Genomic DNA, 15,820 nt, shown 5'->3' on the forward strand with positions numbered 1-15,820 from the left:
GAAGCGTCGAGCTGTACGAAGATCAGGGCCGACCAAAGACATGCGATCGCGGACGATGCTGGTAGCAAGGCAAAACGATAAAGTATGGGGGAAAGAGAGCAGTGAAAGAAAGAGAGAAAAAAAAAGGATCGTGTGAAAATAGTACGTATAAGACAAAGTTGAAGAGGAGGAAGGCAGAAAGGAAGAGCAAAGCGAAGCAAGGAAGGAGATCAGAAACAGAAAGAAAGAGAAGGAGAGCAAGCGCACATGCAAGTGGTAGTAGGTAGTGATTTTTTTTTTTTCTCTTCTTCTTTGCAAGTTGCTTCGAAACAAATACCTAGTAGAGCAAGAGTAGCACTAAGGCATCTCGAGATCTGTGACAAGGTGTTGAGGGTGTGGCGGAGAAGGGGGGAGGGGTGGAGCAAAAAAAGACGAGAAATGGAAAGCTGGCGGTCGCTCAAGCCAGGGCAGGCACTCCCCGCCAACTTACCCGGATTTCCTTTCCTGGAGCCAACTACCACCTGTTACCTGACCTTGGGGTAGCTCTTGATGCCTCGAGTTAGGATTGAAGGTATCAGACACCCGGGGGACACAGCTGAGGATACCAACTCTGCACTACAAGGTATATCCTTCAACATCAACAACAAACATACCAGATGTATCCAGCAGTAGGATCCGGAGGGGGCAATACCAGAAGTGCTATTGGTAGGAGGTAGAAGCTCAGGCAGAAATACTGAACCTGACAAGTACAGGCGAGTCAGTCAGTCACTTTACCCCAACGTTGGCCCTACCTCTTGTACACACACACTCAAGGTGGTGAGCTGCTGCTAGCAGAGACAGTTAGCTGGCAAGCGACAATCTCGATATTCATCCGGCAGAGCGTATGTATTGATACATTATACTTGACTTACCGCTGAGTCGACAGGTAGTGGCACCAGTAGACGGGAACACTGACTTGTTCTGTATTAGAGCAGCCGGAGCCAGACGGATAACATGATGCGCAGACACAAGAGGAGCCAGGTTGTACCTAGTGTAGTACTTCGGTGCTTCACACTGTCGGCAGATTCCAAAGGAAGTACCTTTCCTTCCGATCGAGGCCTCGCCGGGAGAGACCAATCAATACCTCGTGTCGGGGCCGGACCGGTGACCAGGTGCAGCCCTCTGTGTCTGTCTCGCCGCGGGAGTTTGCAGAAAGGCAGCAGCGCAGAGAGGGAGGGGGAATAGGTGTTGACCGCAAGGAGAACACGAATGTGCTGGGGTACCGGGATGTCAAAGACGCCAAGCTGAGCGGATGGAACCGTGCTGTTGGTTGATACAGATTCCAGGGAGGCGGACGGGTTGATGGACCGAAATCAGCTATTCAACGACGCGCCTGACGTGGAAACTGGTTTCACGCGCAGATGATCGGTCGAAGCAGACAAGGAAAACGAGGTACCGAATAAGTAGAGGTATAAGTTCTCAAGAGGCTGGGGTGGTTGCTCTTTTCCTTTCCCCCCCTCCTTTATCTCCTTGCTTTATCTGCTCAGGTGGGTGGTATCACCAACAGTATTGGTCATCCAGACCTGCAGGAGAGAGAGAAAAAAAGGGAATGCAATAACTTTTTTTAGGTTTCCCAGCCCAGGAACGAGTGAGAAAGACTGTTCTATATAACGCAAGGGACAGCGTACCTTTTTGCTTCTCATGGCAGACGAAAGAACGGCTCTCCTGCTGGTCTTGCAACTCCCGCCGGTGATCAGCCCCGGTATTAGCCCAGATGGCTAAGTATGCATGTTAGACACCCGAGCTTCTTTTTATGTGATGTCAACTTTACCCATGCGCAGTCGACCCCAGTGCTCCTCCATGGTGTTGAATCCATCGCGGGCACAGGCCAGCGTGTGAACAAGCATGGGACACTGCTTCCAGGCTGACGGCGCCGTCGTGGATAGGCGCCCATTGTCCGATACCAAGTGATTTATTCTGAACGCGGCCCTAGGAGGGCCAGTCTGCAGGTCTCTATTGTCTTTGGCAGCAGTTTGCCTCCAGAGTAAGTAGGCGACTGGGTCGGTTTTCCCGCCCATGTTAAAAACGCACACACATGAACCTTTGTGAAAGTTCTTCGGAGTCGCGAGAGAAAAGTCACACTCAAGATTGATTGAGCAAATAAGAAGGGCTGACGGTTAAAGTAAGGGTGGAATTAAAGGTGAGTGAGATGCAAGGTAGAGCAAAGGAAAATAACCGTCGCTGATCCCCTGGATTACAGCAGACGATAGGATGTGATTGATACCATTCCTGAGCATTCGGGTATAGACTTCTTTCTAAAGGATTCTGACATGGCGATAGCACAGCATCATAGCCTCACGCAATGTTTAGAGACGTGAATTGGACCACAAGACTACGCCATCCGAAAGGCCGCACTACCAAGTCATTAACGCTGATCCCGATGCTGGTGGTAGCTGAGCCGAGTTTCCGGTGGCTTGCTCAGGGAACGAGGAGATCTGCCTGGCCGTGCCGCAGTGCCCTGTTCCTGGCCGGGTCTCGCCATACTCGCCATGCTATGGCTTGCATTTGCCAACCCTCCAAAATCGCCCTAATGCGGCAGGCTTCCCCTAGTACTCAGCTAAGCTTCTCACCGGTCCAACAAGCGCTGCCAAGCCTTTTTCGATGCCGGCCATGATACAGCGAAAGGCGCCATAACAGCAGGTTGCGTCGCACAGCCAGGCTCAGTAACCTCGGGTGTCGTTTGATGGTGCAAATGTTTGTCCGCGCCAGCCCGACGACAATTACCGCTCAGACATTTTGACTGTGTTGTCGGTGGATCTTGAATATTACCTAATGGAGCTATCTGACTGTGACCTCGCGGGTTGCGGGAGCGGCTGGTCCGTAACGTGTTGAAGCTGAGTGGAGACTCGGGATCCCGGGAGCGAGACGGGCAGGACAAGACAAGACGGATAGGCAGAGACAAGGCACATACCAGGCGTCTCGGTCTCTTCTTACGCAGCATGTCTGGGTACAGCTCTGTCCATTGTTCGGAGTGTCAACACCCCTATACCATGGTATACGGAGTGCACACGAACAGCATCTTGGACAAGCCTCACTTGGCTATCACCAGCGTCACTTTTGGCGTTGTCTATGGCAATTTCATGAACATGATCCACTCGCCGCCATCCATCGGGCTGAAAACCTAACTAGCATTATTATCTGGCTTACGGAACAACATGACTCTAGATCATGCACCTTACTGTTGATCCGCCGCCGCTTATGTTGGTCGAATTATGTCTCTGTGGTACACAAACTTGTTGCCACGTGCTACCTAGAGTCTCTTGACTCATAATCACCATGGCATGACCCGTTACCGCTTTTCCCTCGTAAATGAGACCAGCGGCAGCGGCAGCACTACAAGTACGACTGCTTTGCAGTTCATTATCGTCGTGATGGATGGACAGGATACGCCATGTCTCGTCACGGCTTCCTGCGTCATCTCCAGCACCACAACCTCATGCGAAAGGTATCTGTACCCAACAGGCGTGGAGCGTAATGGGCTATAAGCCAACAGACATAGACGCATTTCCTCCACACGCAGGGTCTTTACCATATCTGCGGAGCCATTGTTGGGTAGACACTTGTCCGCAGCACCGGTTCAAGATAAGAGCCACAAAACAGTCTGGGCGCTACTAGCTTCGTGGAGAGAACGAGGCCAGACTCTTACTCCCCCTTTCTCCAACATATCCATCTAGACCGACCCAGAACATGTCTGAGACGGCTGCTTCCGCAAAGCCGTTGTTCCCTGCCATGACCATAAGCTCCCTCGCTCCATCCTTTGTGCGCGGCGACACATGCAACGGCAGGGGACCGGGGCCCGACCAGATCTGCTGTCGTGGCCTAAATCTCTGTAGAACCTCGCCGCTGTGTCGGGAGCGGGTGAGAGATATTTCATGTCACCACGCATCAGAAATGGACCATTGTTGCTCTGTGGATCTGGCCCAAAAGCGCGACACATGTTACGCCGTGTCCTGGCTCGCCAGTGAGAGCCGCTGCTGGCTATGCAAACACCCTCTCTGGCTGTCCGTCTTGTCCTCTACCGCCTCGACTTGTTGTGTCTTACCAAGGGTGCGGGTGTGATGGATCCTCCATCCCCGGCGGGAATGCGGGTGAATCGATCGTCCCATGCTTTGTGGATATAAGCTCTTGCCTTGCTTTCAGGCCATCAATTCATGTCGTTTGAAATCTAGCCTACACGCCATGACTACACTATCGCCTCTTCATTGTAGTCGAGTTGCCCGTAGATGCAGAATTTCGGGCGTTCACTCCAGCATACCCCTTACAACCGACTAACAATGAGGCTGCATATTTATTGTCGGGTAATCAGGACCATGGTTTCTATTGCCTCCCTACCTTGACCATGCCATGGCCCCCAAACTACGGTTGGAAACCTAAGTCTGGCTCGCGCAAGGCAGTGTAATATTGAACAAAGTCCGTCCCTCCCGTCGGCGGCTAGCCATGGCGATTTGCTCCTGTGAGGACTCACATCTCGCATCATTTTCCCACAATAGCTCTGAATCTACAGCATATCCCAGTGCAAGTTACGGTGAGCAGAGAGGTGAGACAGATGGGCAGGCAAGATGTCTGGACCCAAGGTCACTTTGAACTACCTAATCCCCTTTCTTTCCCCGCCTCTCGAAAGTCTTTGCACGTACACCAATTGCCAGCCGCTCATCTATATCGTCAGATTTTCACCCCAGTCCAGCATTCTACGATTATCGTATTCTTTATGGTATATTGACCTCGGAAGAAGATATTCGTGGGCATAGAAGAGCATCTCTGATCTTTACAGAGGACTTTGTATGGCTCCACATTATCTCAGCGATGTCTTCTAGAAGCTGGCTTCGGGAGGCTGATGACAAGGTTAATGTTTGATCGGTGAACTATGCCGCTTTCTGTCTAGAATTGCATCGTTAAATCAAGATGCTTTCCACTTCCAGTTTGCCCTAGCATGTATGGAGTATAACTCGATCTGCGATTATGTAACTAGAGTCAATCTTATCGAACGATATGCAATTTCCCATTGTTTCTGAATAACCACCATTCCCTCCTGAAGAACACTTTTGAGTCATAAGTCATATGCCAAATGGCACTGTAGCCAATTTAAATCAAGATGCAGATAGCCACCAACAAAATGAAATCCTTCTTCGTGTATTTATCCCAATCCCAATCTCAATCCCAATTCATCCACTACTGCTCTATCTGCAGTAGTTTGCATTCCCTATGCGGTGGCAGATTGTAGTCTGTCGTGTTGGTGGAGGTGTTCTGGATGTTATCAGACGCCTCAGTAAATGTCCAAGTGATCTATACACAATTAATTTGGTTCGTCAGCACAGTGTTCGCCAATAACAACTCTTCGTCAATGGCGTTGAAATGTGCACTCACTTTTTTCGAATAAGAAATTTTGCAGTACTGCAAATAGTCGCAATTTGCAACATTATTCCAATCCTCTTCGTCTGGATCCTCCTGTTCGCTTCCATGTGGCACTACTCTGACGTGAATATCAACAATGTAACGGACTATTTCACTCGGAATCAACGGATGCCTTCCCTCTCTCGAGCGGAAAATCACCCGAGTCAACTGGCCATCAGTCTCTTTATATATTGTCTTGGAGTATTTGGTTAGGGACTCATCCCAGCAACCGATTGTCTCGATAGAGCCATCACCGTGGAGGATCCATAGGCCACCGCAGCGCCACCTGTGGTTGTTATCATAGTCTCGAGCATCCCTCAGTAGAACGCGTAGGTGCTTGATGTCGTAAAGTTGAGCGCTACTCACGACTGCAAAGTTCCTAAAACCGAATCGTCGCAAGATCCTTGGGGCTTCTGGTAGAACAAGGTGCTGCCCTGACGAGGAAGTCGGTGATTTATGGGATCCGACGACGCCCTCTTTAGGTGTGCAATGAGCTCCAATGGTTCTGAAGCAGTTGTACGATATTGCCATCTGGTCCACAATGAGGCCTGCAACTGTGCATTTCTCCTTCAAGTGATCGGGTATCAATGACACCCATTGAATAGTTGGATCTGTGAGTGACCCAGCAGGGCCAAAATACGCGATCCGATTGAGATTCGTTTTAAACTATAGTATCAAGTTAACATCATAGGTCAACGCTACTATATCGTTGAGGGTATGAGGAGAGGTTCTTACCAGCAGAAACGGGCCACACCGGTAATCTCTTTCTCCGGTTGTTATCAAGCCTAGTGTTATTATTTCTTCTCCTGGCTTGAAATAGAAAGACCGTGATACCCCTTTCCTTAGTGGGACTGACACCCAGCGAGGGGTGTTTTTCCCATGAACCACGATGCAGCTGGTGCCGAGGTCGAACAAATACACAGTGATTGCTACTACAGGTTGGCCATCGAGATGTAACGGCAAATATCTACACATCGGTAGTCCCGGGAAAACGCTGGGTCGCACGCTGGGTAGATCTGTGTAAAAATGAGAAATAAAGGACACGCCACCCTGAAGCAGTCTCGAGGAAGCATCCCACAAGACATTGAGTGGCCCCTCTTTCCTCGACGCGTGAAGCAAAAGTTCAGCAAAGCGGCCAACAAGATCTTGTTGGCCCTAATATACGTATATAGATGGGTCAGAAAACGGCAATTCAAAGTAAATAAACCCCACATGATTGAGAGAATCACTTACGCTTCTCGGAAACGCAACGTTTTCGCGAGTGAAATCAATTGGCTTACAACGCCATCCTTTTCTAGCATCTCCTAGCCAAGGAGTGACTAAATCGGTGTCCATGTGAAATCTAACGGCTGTTATGCCGTACATTCCAAGAATAAACTCCATCTTGCGAATGGAATTCAAGCTGAGATCGATGCACTGCTTGCCCGGTGTAGGTTGATGGCTTTGACTATAGGAGGTCTCGAGACCCCACAGGTAGGAACGTCCAAACACGCTGGTGATCGAGGCGCAAATGTGAATTTTGTCAACATATTCAACCCGGAAGACATCCCCCAGCGGAGGTTGATTGAGAAGCACTGGTGCAAGAAGAGACCGGCCAACGGTAAACGTGTGGAGAGCCGTCATTAATGAGAATACAACATTGTTTCCCTTCTCATGGAGGTATGTCAAGATATGGCTTTGCAATTCGGGGGGCAGGTTGCAGCATCTCGAGAGACAAGATCCCAAGTCTGTATTCTCAGTGTCGACAATGCCGCTTTGAATGGTGCTCAGAAATGAGGCGAGATGCGTCGGAGGCTCTTCTCCCCAGCAATCTCTGGGTAAGATTTCCTGCGTTTGAATAGCCAGATCGTAGAGTTCCTCGTGGATGGGGCCCCCTCGTAGCGATTCAATGGCGTTAACACAGAGCTTATGGGCAAAGAAGAAGGGCCGGTGCTTGATGTTCGGGCGCTCACGAACAATGGTGATCGCTGCCTCGCCGCCCTTATGCCGTACCATAACATTTGTCCCGATGATGGGGTATTTCTCTTTCAGGGTGGTCTTGATAGCAACAACCAAGGGACCATTAGTCGAGTCAGCGGCTAGGTCAAATACTATGACATCTTGTAAGTAATGACAGCTGTTTATATATCCAAATACAACTCACAGCCGACTATATCCTTTTCCCAATCCTTGGCGTTCACCCTAAAGACGTTGATTCCGGGGTAGTACGGCAACGCAACTCGACAGAGGATGCAATGCGCCTCGGCCAGATAGATGAAGACGTTCTGTGCCATGGCTCAGTGTGTGCTCAGTGAGTGAGATGCCCCCAAGTTGAGGGCCTGAATCCCCTCTATTTGGGTGCCCGAGATGAAGCAGGACGAGACAAGGCTCGCTTGGAGAGGTGAAACAGCACGTCTTATATAAGGTAAGGTACGACTAATACCTGTACTCGAGAGGGGTACATGTACATGCAGTGCCCTAGATGAATCCATTGGATGTCCAGGCCTGTACCCTGCCAGCCACCTCAGAGGGCGGTGGGCAGACGGAGACACTTGATCTGATTTGCCCAAGGCCATGTTTGCTTTTTGTTTATCAGCTACTAGAGCCGGTGGGCGTTTGTCCGGCTGCATGTGCATAAAGTAATTGACGTCCAAGTGAGAACGGAGAGGCAATAATTCGTGCCTTGCATGCTCTAGTTAGTCCTGGTGATACGTGGCTCTGCATGTATCCCTCTCTTTGCCTCAGGCTCCGCGTTTCTTTCGGTGATGGCTGCCGGCCACTTTTACGAGTACGATACAATACTAAGACAGGGCTGCACTGTGTCGGCCGCCTTCACCATGCCAAGACTAATACGCCTAGTTGCATGAGACCGGGTTCAAGCTACGGCTAGGTACTCATACAAGTGTTCTAACAATATCCTTCTCTCTCGTTACAAGTTTGCTCTGGCAGCCGTCCAAGACATTGAGGCTGAGACAAATCCCAGCCCCCCAATGCAAGGCGACCCGGGTCAATCCCCGCGCAGTCCGCGACCTAGTATGCCGTAGCCAAGCGCGCTGAAAAGCTCGCCCATGTCTTCCTTGCCAGTGTTCCCTAAAAAAAGAAAAGAAAACCATTCATCTCATAGCACGAAAACAAAGATAGCATGATGCTGGCACTTGGCTCCATAGTAGGTCTAGGGGCTGTTCCAAAGCTGGGGGTGAGCGAGTGGGGAACGCTATTGCCGGGGATTTTAGTTGACCTGATCTCTCCCGGTTCCTCAGAACCAAAAGCCGACATTGACTCGGACAGATGAACAGAGAATTGCCGCTCAGGGATGCCCTTTGGCGCCACCATTTAAAGTGTTCGTACTGTCAGGCCCATAAGTAAATCATGCGCGTGATTTGCCTATAGTTGGCAAATAGTATAGAACATAGCACAAATGAATTTCGCAGTAGGATCGCGAATCTGTTTATAGCACTGACCCACCCGCTGAGGCCACTGTCTGGGCGAACCCCATACTTGAGAGCTTATCCTTATCGATAAACGACCAAGAGCAGAAAAAAAAAGTTCATAGATACTCCAGCGCATTTCCATCGCCTTGGCGCCCATCTCATCCACAGAAAAAGAGAAAAGTGTTCCAATTGAGACGACAAAATGTTCGCCGTTCCCGGTTGGTCAGTCTCTTCCGATGCGCTCAAGGCTGAAAAGCCCACCGCCGCAGCCAGCAGCGGCTCGGCCAAGAAGCGCAAGAGGACCACCAGAGACGAGCCAGTGACGGCTGCCAACGTCGCCGATCTGTATGAGACAGTCGTCGAGGGGAAGAAGCCCAGCAGTGACAAGCCCGCACAGGATTCAAAACGCCAAAAGAAGTCTTCCGACGACAAGACCAAGGCCGGCGGCGAGAAGTCGGCGGCCAAGGCTGATGATGCAAAGTCACAACAGCAGGCAAGCGATAAGAAGGGCAAGAAGAGCAAGAAGGAGAGGAAGGAGAGTGCAAACCCAAACCACGTAAAACTGCCAAAGAACAAGGAAAGGGGAAATCGATCCAAACCCCAAGACGAAACCACAGCAGCAGCAGCAGCAGTCGAATCCCCCAAATCCGAACCCAAAGCCAAAGCCGAGCCCGCAGCAGTTCTACCTCCAGCACCACCCAAGTTGACGCCTCTACAAGCCTCAATGAGAGAGAAGCTGATTTCTGCACGATTCCGCCACCTCAACGAGACGCTCTACACGCGGCCCTCGGAAGAAGCCTTCAAGCTGTTCCAAGAGTCACCCGAGATGTTTGACGAGTACCACGAAGGCTTCCGCCGCCAAGTCAAGGTGTGGCCCGAGAACCCAGTCGACAGCTTCCTGCGGGACATTCGCACAAGGGCCAAGATAAGGAAGGCCGGCAAGGGCAGGCCCAACGCCCCGCAGCTTCAGCTCATCGCCAGCCCTCTGCCCAGGACCGGCGACACATGCACCATTGCCGACCTGGGATGCGGCGACGCCCGGCTGGCCGAGTCGCTCCAGAAGGAACAGCACAAGCTGCACATCGACGTCAAGAGCTTCGACCTCCAGAGCCCCAGCCCTCTGGTCACAAAGGCTGACATCGCCAACATCCCCATGGAGGACGGCTCCGTCAACGTCGCAATCTTCTGCCTCGCCCTCATGGGCACCAACTGGCTCGACTTTGTCGAAGAGGCCTACCGCCTGCTCCACTGGAAGGGCGAGCTCTGGGTCGCCGAAATCAAGAGCCGCTTCGGCCCTGTGCGCAACAAGCACGCCCCCGTCACCCACAGCGTCGGAAACAGGCGCAAGCAGCCCTCCAAGAAGGAGGTGCAGGCCAAGGAGGCCGAGGCCGCTGGCCGCTACGAAAAGGACCTCGCCGTCGAGGTGGATGGCCAGGACGACCAGCGCCGCGAGACGGATGTGTCGGCCTTTGTCGAGGCCCTAAGAAAGCGTGGCTTCGTCCTGCAGGGAGATGGCCGCGAGGCTGTTGACTTGTCCAATAGGATGTTTGTTACCATGCGCTTCATCAAGGGTGCAGCTCCTACCAAGGGCAAGGGTGTCAAGCCAGACGACGCTGGCCCAAAGAAAAAGAAAATGTTTGGTCGCATGCAGGACGAGAATGCAGAGGATCAGGGTGGCGAAACTGAGGGAGCTATCCTCAAACCTTGCGTGTACAAGATTCGGTGATTGTTTATATGAGAAGCATATACAGGTTGGCCAGTCAAGGGAAATTTGTCTTTTTTTTTTTTTTCTCTCTTCTTTTTTCCCTTTTTTCGTTCTAGTTTGTCATTTTGATGTGGCATCTCTACAAGCAGTAAAACGATGTGAAGGGCTAGATAGGAGTGTGGATATATCATAGTGAATCAGGGCAAATAGAGGTAATGCGTTTCGGCTTGTTGAGCAGCTTCTACTCCGCATCTCTTCGTATTCTGTGTATTTTTTTTTTTTCTTTAACTCTCTCTATTACATCCTTCGCAACGGGCTCTCCAAACGCCTCTAGCTGTTGCATAAATCTCCCAGTCATCGTCTGCATCCAATGGCCCTGAGGAATTCTCCACTTGTCGCCTTGTTGAAAGAAATTACAACAAGGATGATTTGTTTGTTTTTCATTTTGGTGAAATTAAAGGCAAAAGCAAAAGAAAAGAAAAGAAAACGAGACCCCCTCCATAAAATCCCAGATGTTATGTAACTCTCGCCTGAAAGACACCCTACCCTGGCCGTGGGGTTAATGCTGGTTGATTTAGTTTTCATGCTCTCATTAGGTATAGTAGTTTAAAAGAAGATCAAGCTAGCCGCCATATCCACGTTATCCTCGGCAGCCTGGAGAGCCTGGATCGCCTGTTCCCTGGTAGCCCCCATGGCCATAAGACTGTCAACGTGGGCTGGTGTTACACCGGCAGATGGTGCCGCTGGCTGCGGTGGCGCCGCTTGTGCCTGGGTCTGCGGTGGCGGCGCGCCGGGTGTAGCCTGTGAAGGGGTTTGCGAGGGGGCCTCTTGAGCAGGCATAACAGCTCCGGATCTCTGGCCAATGGCAGTCCCTGCCGGTCCGGGAATCGTAGGCTCCTGGACAATGGCCTCTTCCTCCTTCGGAATCTCCGCTTCTCCGAGAAACGAGATTTCCTGGCCCTGGATGATAAGCTTGTCACTGGCAAGATCAATATGGGCCTGATATCTCTTGAGCATATCCAGGCCGAGCAGCAACTCGACGGACTTTCCCTCCATGACAGTAAAGCTGCAGGGCAGGAATAGGTTTCCAATCTTGATCTGGGCAGAGTGAACTCGGCCAATGATGGTAGCCGTTCCGACGCCTCGAGCAACGCCGGCGAATCTCTTGTCGACCAAGCGCATGATGCCGCAGGCCTCGGCGCACGACGGCGACATGATGGTTGCCTGCGCTCCCGAGTCTACGAGAGCCTTTACCTTGTGGCCGTTGACCTCCACATTTGCGTACAGCAAGTGAACGCGGCCAAACACTGGTACAGGCAGTTAGTAAACGTGGCAGAGTCAGCCCCCGCATCTCACAGGGGTCATGGGACGTCATCGTACATACCTTCGGGGTTGTGCTCCATGGCGTTTTGCAGATTCTCCATGACTCTCTCCTGACGGATCATCTCCTCGATCCTCCTCTGGTTCTCAACGTTGAAGGGGTCCTCGTTGAGTCTTTCGATCTCGCGCTGCCGCATCTCTCGCTCTCTCCGCTCTCTGTCCTGGCTGTCTAGGAATATTCTTCGAAACCGCGCGGGGTCCTCAATGGCCGCGGCGAGCTCTGGGTGTTGCCTGGATAGCTGCTGTCTGACGGCGGGGTCGCCGAGAATCTGCAGGCGAAGCATCTCCGTGTCGTTTTCAGCTCCGGCGGCGGCAGTGGCGGCGCTTTGTTGTTGGCGAGCCGCAGCTGGAGGTCGCCCTGCTGCCTCCGGTGGCACCGTGCTGCCTCGCATATCCCGAACATGGACAGCCAGCATGTCTCCATCGCCGATTTGTAGCTGCTCCATGGTTTTGGCATCGTCCGAGATGAGTCGGCCGTTGTGGTAGATGTGTTGCGAAGTAGGAGGAATGCCTGCCTCGGACTGGACGGACTCGCGCAGGGTAGAAACGGTCATGTCGGGAAAGACTTCAAGGGTCACCAGGCTGTCCTGGTCTCCTCCATGAGGATTGAAGACGTTGAGCGTGATGCGCCTGGCAAGTAAATCCACGTTAGCCTCCTCCCAGCCAGCTCCATTTTTAGGACAAGACAAGACATACATGTTGGGATATTGATGTGGCCGTTTAGCACACGGTGAATGAGAATGAGGAAGGGAATGATATCGAGAGAGGAAAAGGCCGGATCTGGAGTGAGATGGAATGGAATCTCAAGGAAGGCCGGGGAATTATGGAAATGGACAAGTTTAGTCAGAGTAGGAGTAGGAGATGGCCGTCAGTACCAGCAGAGGAAGAAGAAGCTGTTGGGATAGATGGCAAGGCGATTGCTAGTAGGCAGAGGCGTAAGAGGCAGAGGTAGAGGCAGTGTCAGCGTCAGTGGAAGAATGATGATGGACGCCCGTCCACAGACAAACACGCGAGCACGGCTTCGGCTTGTATGCGACCAACGCTCGGATAGCTGGGGCTCTTGGTTTGTTGGCAGCGGATAGATTCAATGGAGATGACGGGAGGACTAGGGAGGGGCTGTGAGATGACTGCTAGCCTGAGCTGGAGGGGCAAAAAAGCTAGGTTGCATGTTGGCAAGCTCCTGTTTTGGGCGTCATGACTCCTCAAACCAGGCAAGCCTGGCGGTGACGACAGCGAATAGCAGCTTCTGGGCGGATTACAGTGGGCAGGTGTGCTGTTTGGAGGGGCCGTGGCGGGATATGTGTTGTGTACGTACTTGTTCCTGCCTATTGCTTATTGCCCGCCTACCGAGGAGGATTCCACTAATACAGAATATGGATACGGTTGAGGGCATTTTAGGTGATCTTTTAGGGTTCTAGCGCCTGCCCATTTCGGGCCTAGAATCAATTAGGATCAATTAGGATTCGGGCAGATCCAGTTGCTGTTTTGAGCACTCCAAGCGCAGTGAGCACATGGAACCCGGTGATTTCATCTCCATCAGCTGCACTTTCTGGGACTCGTCAATTAAGCTGCTACTGCATTCATTTCTCCATGTAGCAGGTAGATGATGCAAGGGTCCGTCCATATGATTTTTTTCGATAGCACTGACGGACCACAGCCACACTTACATGCTTGGTTTCTAAGGATCAGGGGGTGGAGATGGGGGAATCATACAGGAATCCGTCCAGTTTGACGATTGTATCACTGCTGCCTCTCTCTACCTTCCTGGTAGAGCAGGACATAATAGTATCCACTGACACTCGTTAGCTACTGTACCTTCTCTATTTACCTATTGTCTCAATTGATTAATATCATCAAATTCGACCTATAATGGCGTGGTAGTTAGGGTACCTAGATGGTCACATAGGACCTGCACCTATATCAAGTTACTTTCAAGAGAAAACCTCTGTATTTGACGTCCACCAGCTTCAGACATCTTCCATATGATGCTCATATCTCTTCATGTGCTTGATTTTTGATGCCTCTATGGCGAGTATATTTGATTCCCGTTATCAGATTTCTGAGCGCATTCCATCTTTTGGTACTCTTACGCCATAAGGGCCTTGCTCTTATTACCAAGTGCTCTCCCTTGCGCAGCTGCGTCCGATTGACTTCGCACAACATTCAATTTCTATTTACCATATAGTACATACTACAATGATAATCTGGTATAGGTTAAATAAGTCCACTGTACTCAAAAGGCAATGATGAAGAAGGAATTGCGATTAGGCACCTCATCGATGTAGGGTAGGGCATCAGCGAGGCGACTTTCCCACACAGATTTGGAGACAGCATCAACGAACCCACCGTTCAACAGCAGTGTATTCTGTGCCTCCCTCTCTCTCTTGCTGTAAACGAATACGTTATTGAACAATTCCCTTTTAGCCGCCATGCCAGGAAATTAAAAGTCTCTCGACTGGGCGCGTACGAGCCCAGTAAAGTATCTTAGTACCTTTGTACTGGTGATGCCGTCCATGTACGTGTACTTGGGCCTTGTGCCAGGGCCACCGCCCACCTCCCACTTCCCACCTGACTTCGCAGGCATCACGTCAAGTACTCAAACCTGCCACCAACAATATCCTGACAAGTTCCGTTTCTCCCTGCGTCTGTCTCGTCTCTGCCCGGATTCTCAGCTTCCCGGCCCCTCTTACTCCAATAAGCCGCATTTTCCATCTGCCTTTGCCAATAACGACCGGCAGAGCTTCACCGGTGCGGGGACATGCATCATGTCTCGCGGCCTGTCTCTGCCGTCATGAACCGCCCTTCAAGAACTGCACCTGACGGCCCCATCACCCGCTACACCACCGTTGAGAATCCCATCGAAGGCCAGTGAATCTCTTGGACACGTCTTTGGCCCACCCCTTTGCCGGTACGAGTGTTGCTGTTCCCGGGGATGGCAGAGCTTGCATGCCGCATCACTAGTTCACTATCTGTGCGCAGAGCTGCATCAGGCCAGCCAGTCGCACTGCGAGCACGAGCCTCGGCGTTCATCTTTGCCAGCGAGGATGGGACAGGCCAAGTACGGTCAAAGCAGGTCTTTACCCCATCCTCATGCAGTACTTGAAAAAACTGATACTGAAGCCCCCTTGCCGCCAGAGCCATCTCCCCCCATGTCTAGTGTTCATCCTTCGAATAAACGAGCATAACCCAACCCGAGATTCCACCCAAATCAGAACTAGAAAGCTGCTAATTATTAGTTTTCTCCTCGTCAATTACGGGATCTCTCTTTCCACCCTCGCCAGCGCGCATGTATCTGTCTGGGCTGGCCAGATTCATGGCGTGACTCTCCGCACTTCTCTCTAACAAGCGCCATCGCTAACACGCGTGTGACTTGGAATGGACCATTTCCTGCAAATCTCATACGCAGCCTGCCTCTTATGCTTTCTTCTTTTCTTTTTTTGTCAGCGCTATCCAGCCCCCTGGCTAGTCGACCAATACCTACCAGGCCCGTTATATTAACATCCAACCCTTTCCTGACTGCTGAGTGGCATATCACATGCGGGGAGAATTGTACTTGAAATGTAAGACACACAGCCGCTCAATGTGCCATCAGGTCTGTCCCGCTGCTCTAGAATACGACGTGGACAGTTGAATTTCATCACAACCCGGCCGGCGGCTTGCGCGGGACGCTGCAAGGAATCAAGTACGGTTCCATGTCCTGTCTCCTCAGCCTCATACATCACGATCGGTGAGTACAATGTGCCAAAACCAGCCTCTCTCTTTTTTCCATATTCTCTCCCGCAAACTGTGTCCTCAAATTGGGGGTGTGTACGCATACCCGTGCTCTGTGCTCTCATGAGTTAAGAGACATTTCACCAACAGCATCCTGTGGCCCAATTTCCATATGGATATATCACCAGTAGGCCACCATGGCGTT

General features: G+C 51.4%; 3 protein-coding genes across 3 annotated transcripts; 1 reads left to right on the forward strand and 2 right to left on the reverse strand.

Moving 5' to 3' along the window:
* Nucleotides 1-5,016: 5,016 nt before the first annotated feature.
* V8C40DRAFT_238966 (uncharacterized protein) lies at nt 5,017-7,761 on the reverse strand. The gene is made up of 5 exons (XM_083214554.1): nt 7,553-7,761; nt 6,643-7,499; nt 6,145-6,564; nt 5,383-6,075; nt 5,017-5,301 (listed from the first exon to the last, which is right to left on the reverse strand). The coding sequence occupies exons 1-5, from the start codon at nt 7,680-7,682 to the stop codon at nt 5,188-5,190; spliced, it is 2,214 nt and encodes a 737-aa protein (XP_083075536.1). The 5' UTR covers nt 7,683-7,761; the 3' UTR covers nt 5,017-5,187.
* A 1,120-nt stretch (nt 7,762-8,881) lies between these two features.
* Nucleotides 8,882-10,814, forward strand: V8C40DRAFT_238968 (25S rRNA (adenine645-N1)-methyltransferase). Its single transcript, XM_083214555.1, has one exon. It carries the CDS (start codon nt 9,022-9,024, stop codon nt 10,543-10,545), a length of 1,524 nt encoding a protein of 507 aa, XP_083075537.1. The 5' UTR covers nt 8,882-9,021; the 3' UTR covers nt 10,546-10,814.
* Nucleotides 10,815-11,310: 496 nt separating this feature from the next.
* V8C40DRAFT_174079 (uncharacterized protein) lies at nt 11,311-12,705 on the reverse strand. The gene is made up of 3 exons (XM_083211647.1): nt 12,601-12,705; nt 11,905-12,534; nt 11,311-11,831 (listed from the first exon to the last, which is right to left on the reverse strand). Coding segments are annotated over exons 1-3 (951 nt in total). The 5' UTR covers nt 12,603-12,705; the 3' UTR covers nt 11,311-11,512.
* Between the last annotated feature and the right edge of the window lie 3,115 nt (nt 12,706-15,820).

The sequence above is a fragment of the Trichoderma camerunense genome (assembly GCF_050948025.1).
Source record: "Trichoderma camerunense strain CBS 138272 chromosome Unknown V8C40scaffold_5, whole genome shotgun sequence".
NCBI classification, from domain to species: Eukaryota; Fungi; Ascomycota; class Sordariomycetes; order Hypocreales; family Hypocreaceae; genus Trichoderma; species Trichoderma camerunense.

What these genes read in the sequence shown, in the direction of transcription:
- V8C40DRAFT_174079 (XM_083211647.1), bottom strand. An exon ending in GAGCACAACCCCGAAGGTAT is followed by an intron (nt 11,832 to 11,904) that starts GTACGATGACGT and finishes TGCCTGTACCAG; the next exon opens with TGTTTGGCCGCGTTCACTTG.
- V8C40DRAFT_238968 (XM_083214555.1), top strand. Translation starts at nt 9,022, where the DNA reads ATGTTCGCCGTTCCCGGTTGGTCAGTCTCTTCCGATGCGCTCAAGGCT.
- V8C40DRAFT_238966 (XM_083214554.1), bottom strand. Translation starts at nt 7,682, where the DNA reads ATGGCACAGAACGTCTTCATCTATCTGGCCGAGGCGCATTGCATCCTC. An exon ending in GGAAAAGGATATAGTCGGCT is followed by an intron (nt 7,500 to 7,552) that starts GTGAGTTGTATT and finishes AAGATGTCATAG; the next exon opens with TATTTGACCTAGCCGCTGAC. An exon ending in AAATTTCTTATTCGAAAAAA is followed by an intron (nt 5,302 to 5,382) that starts GTGAGTGCACAT and finishes AATTGTGTATAG; the next exon opens with ATCACTTGGACATTTACTGA.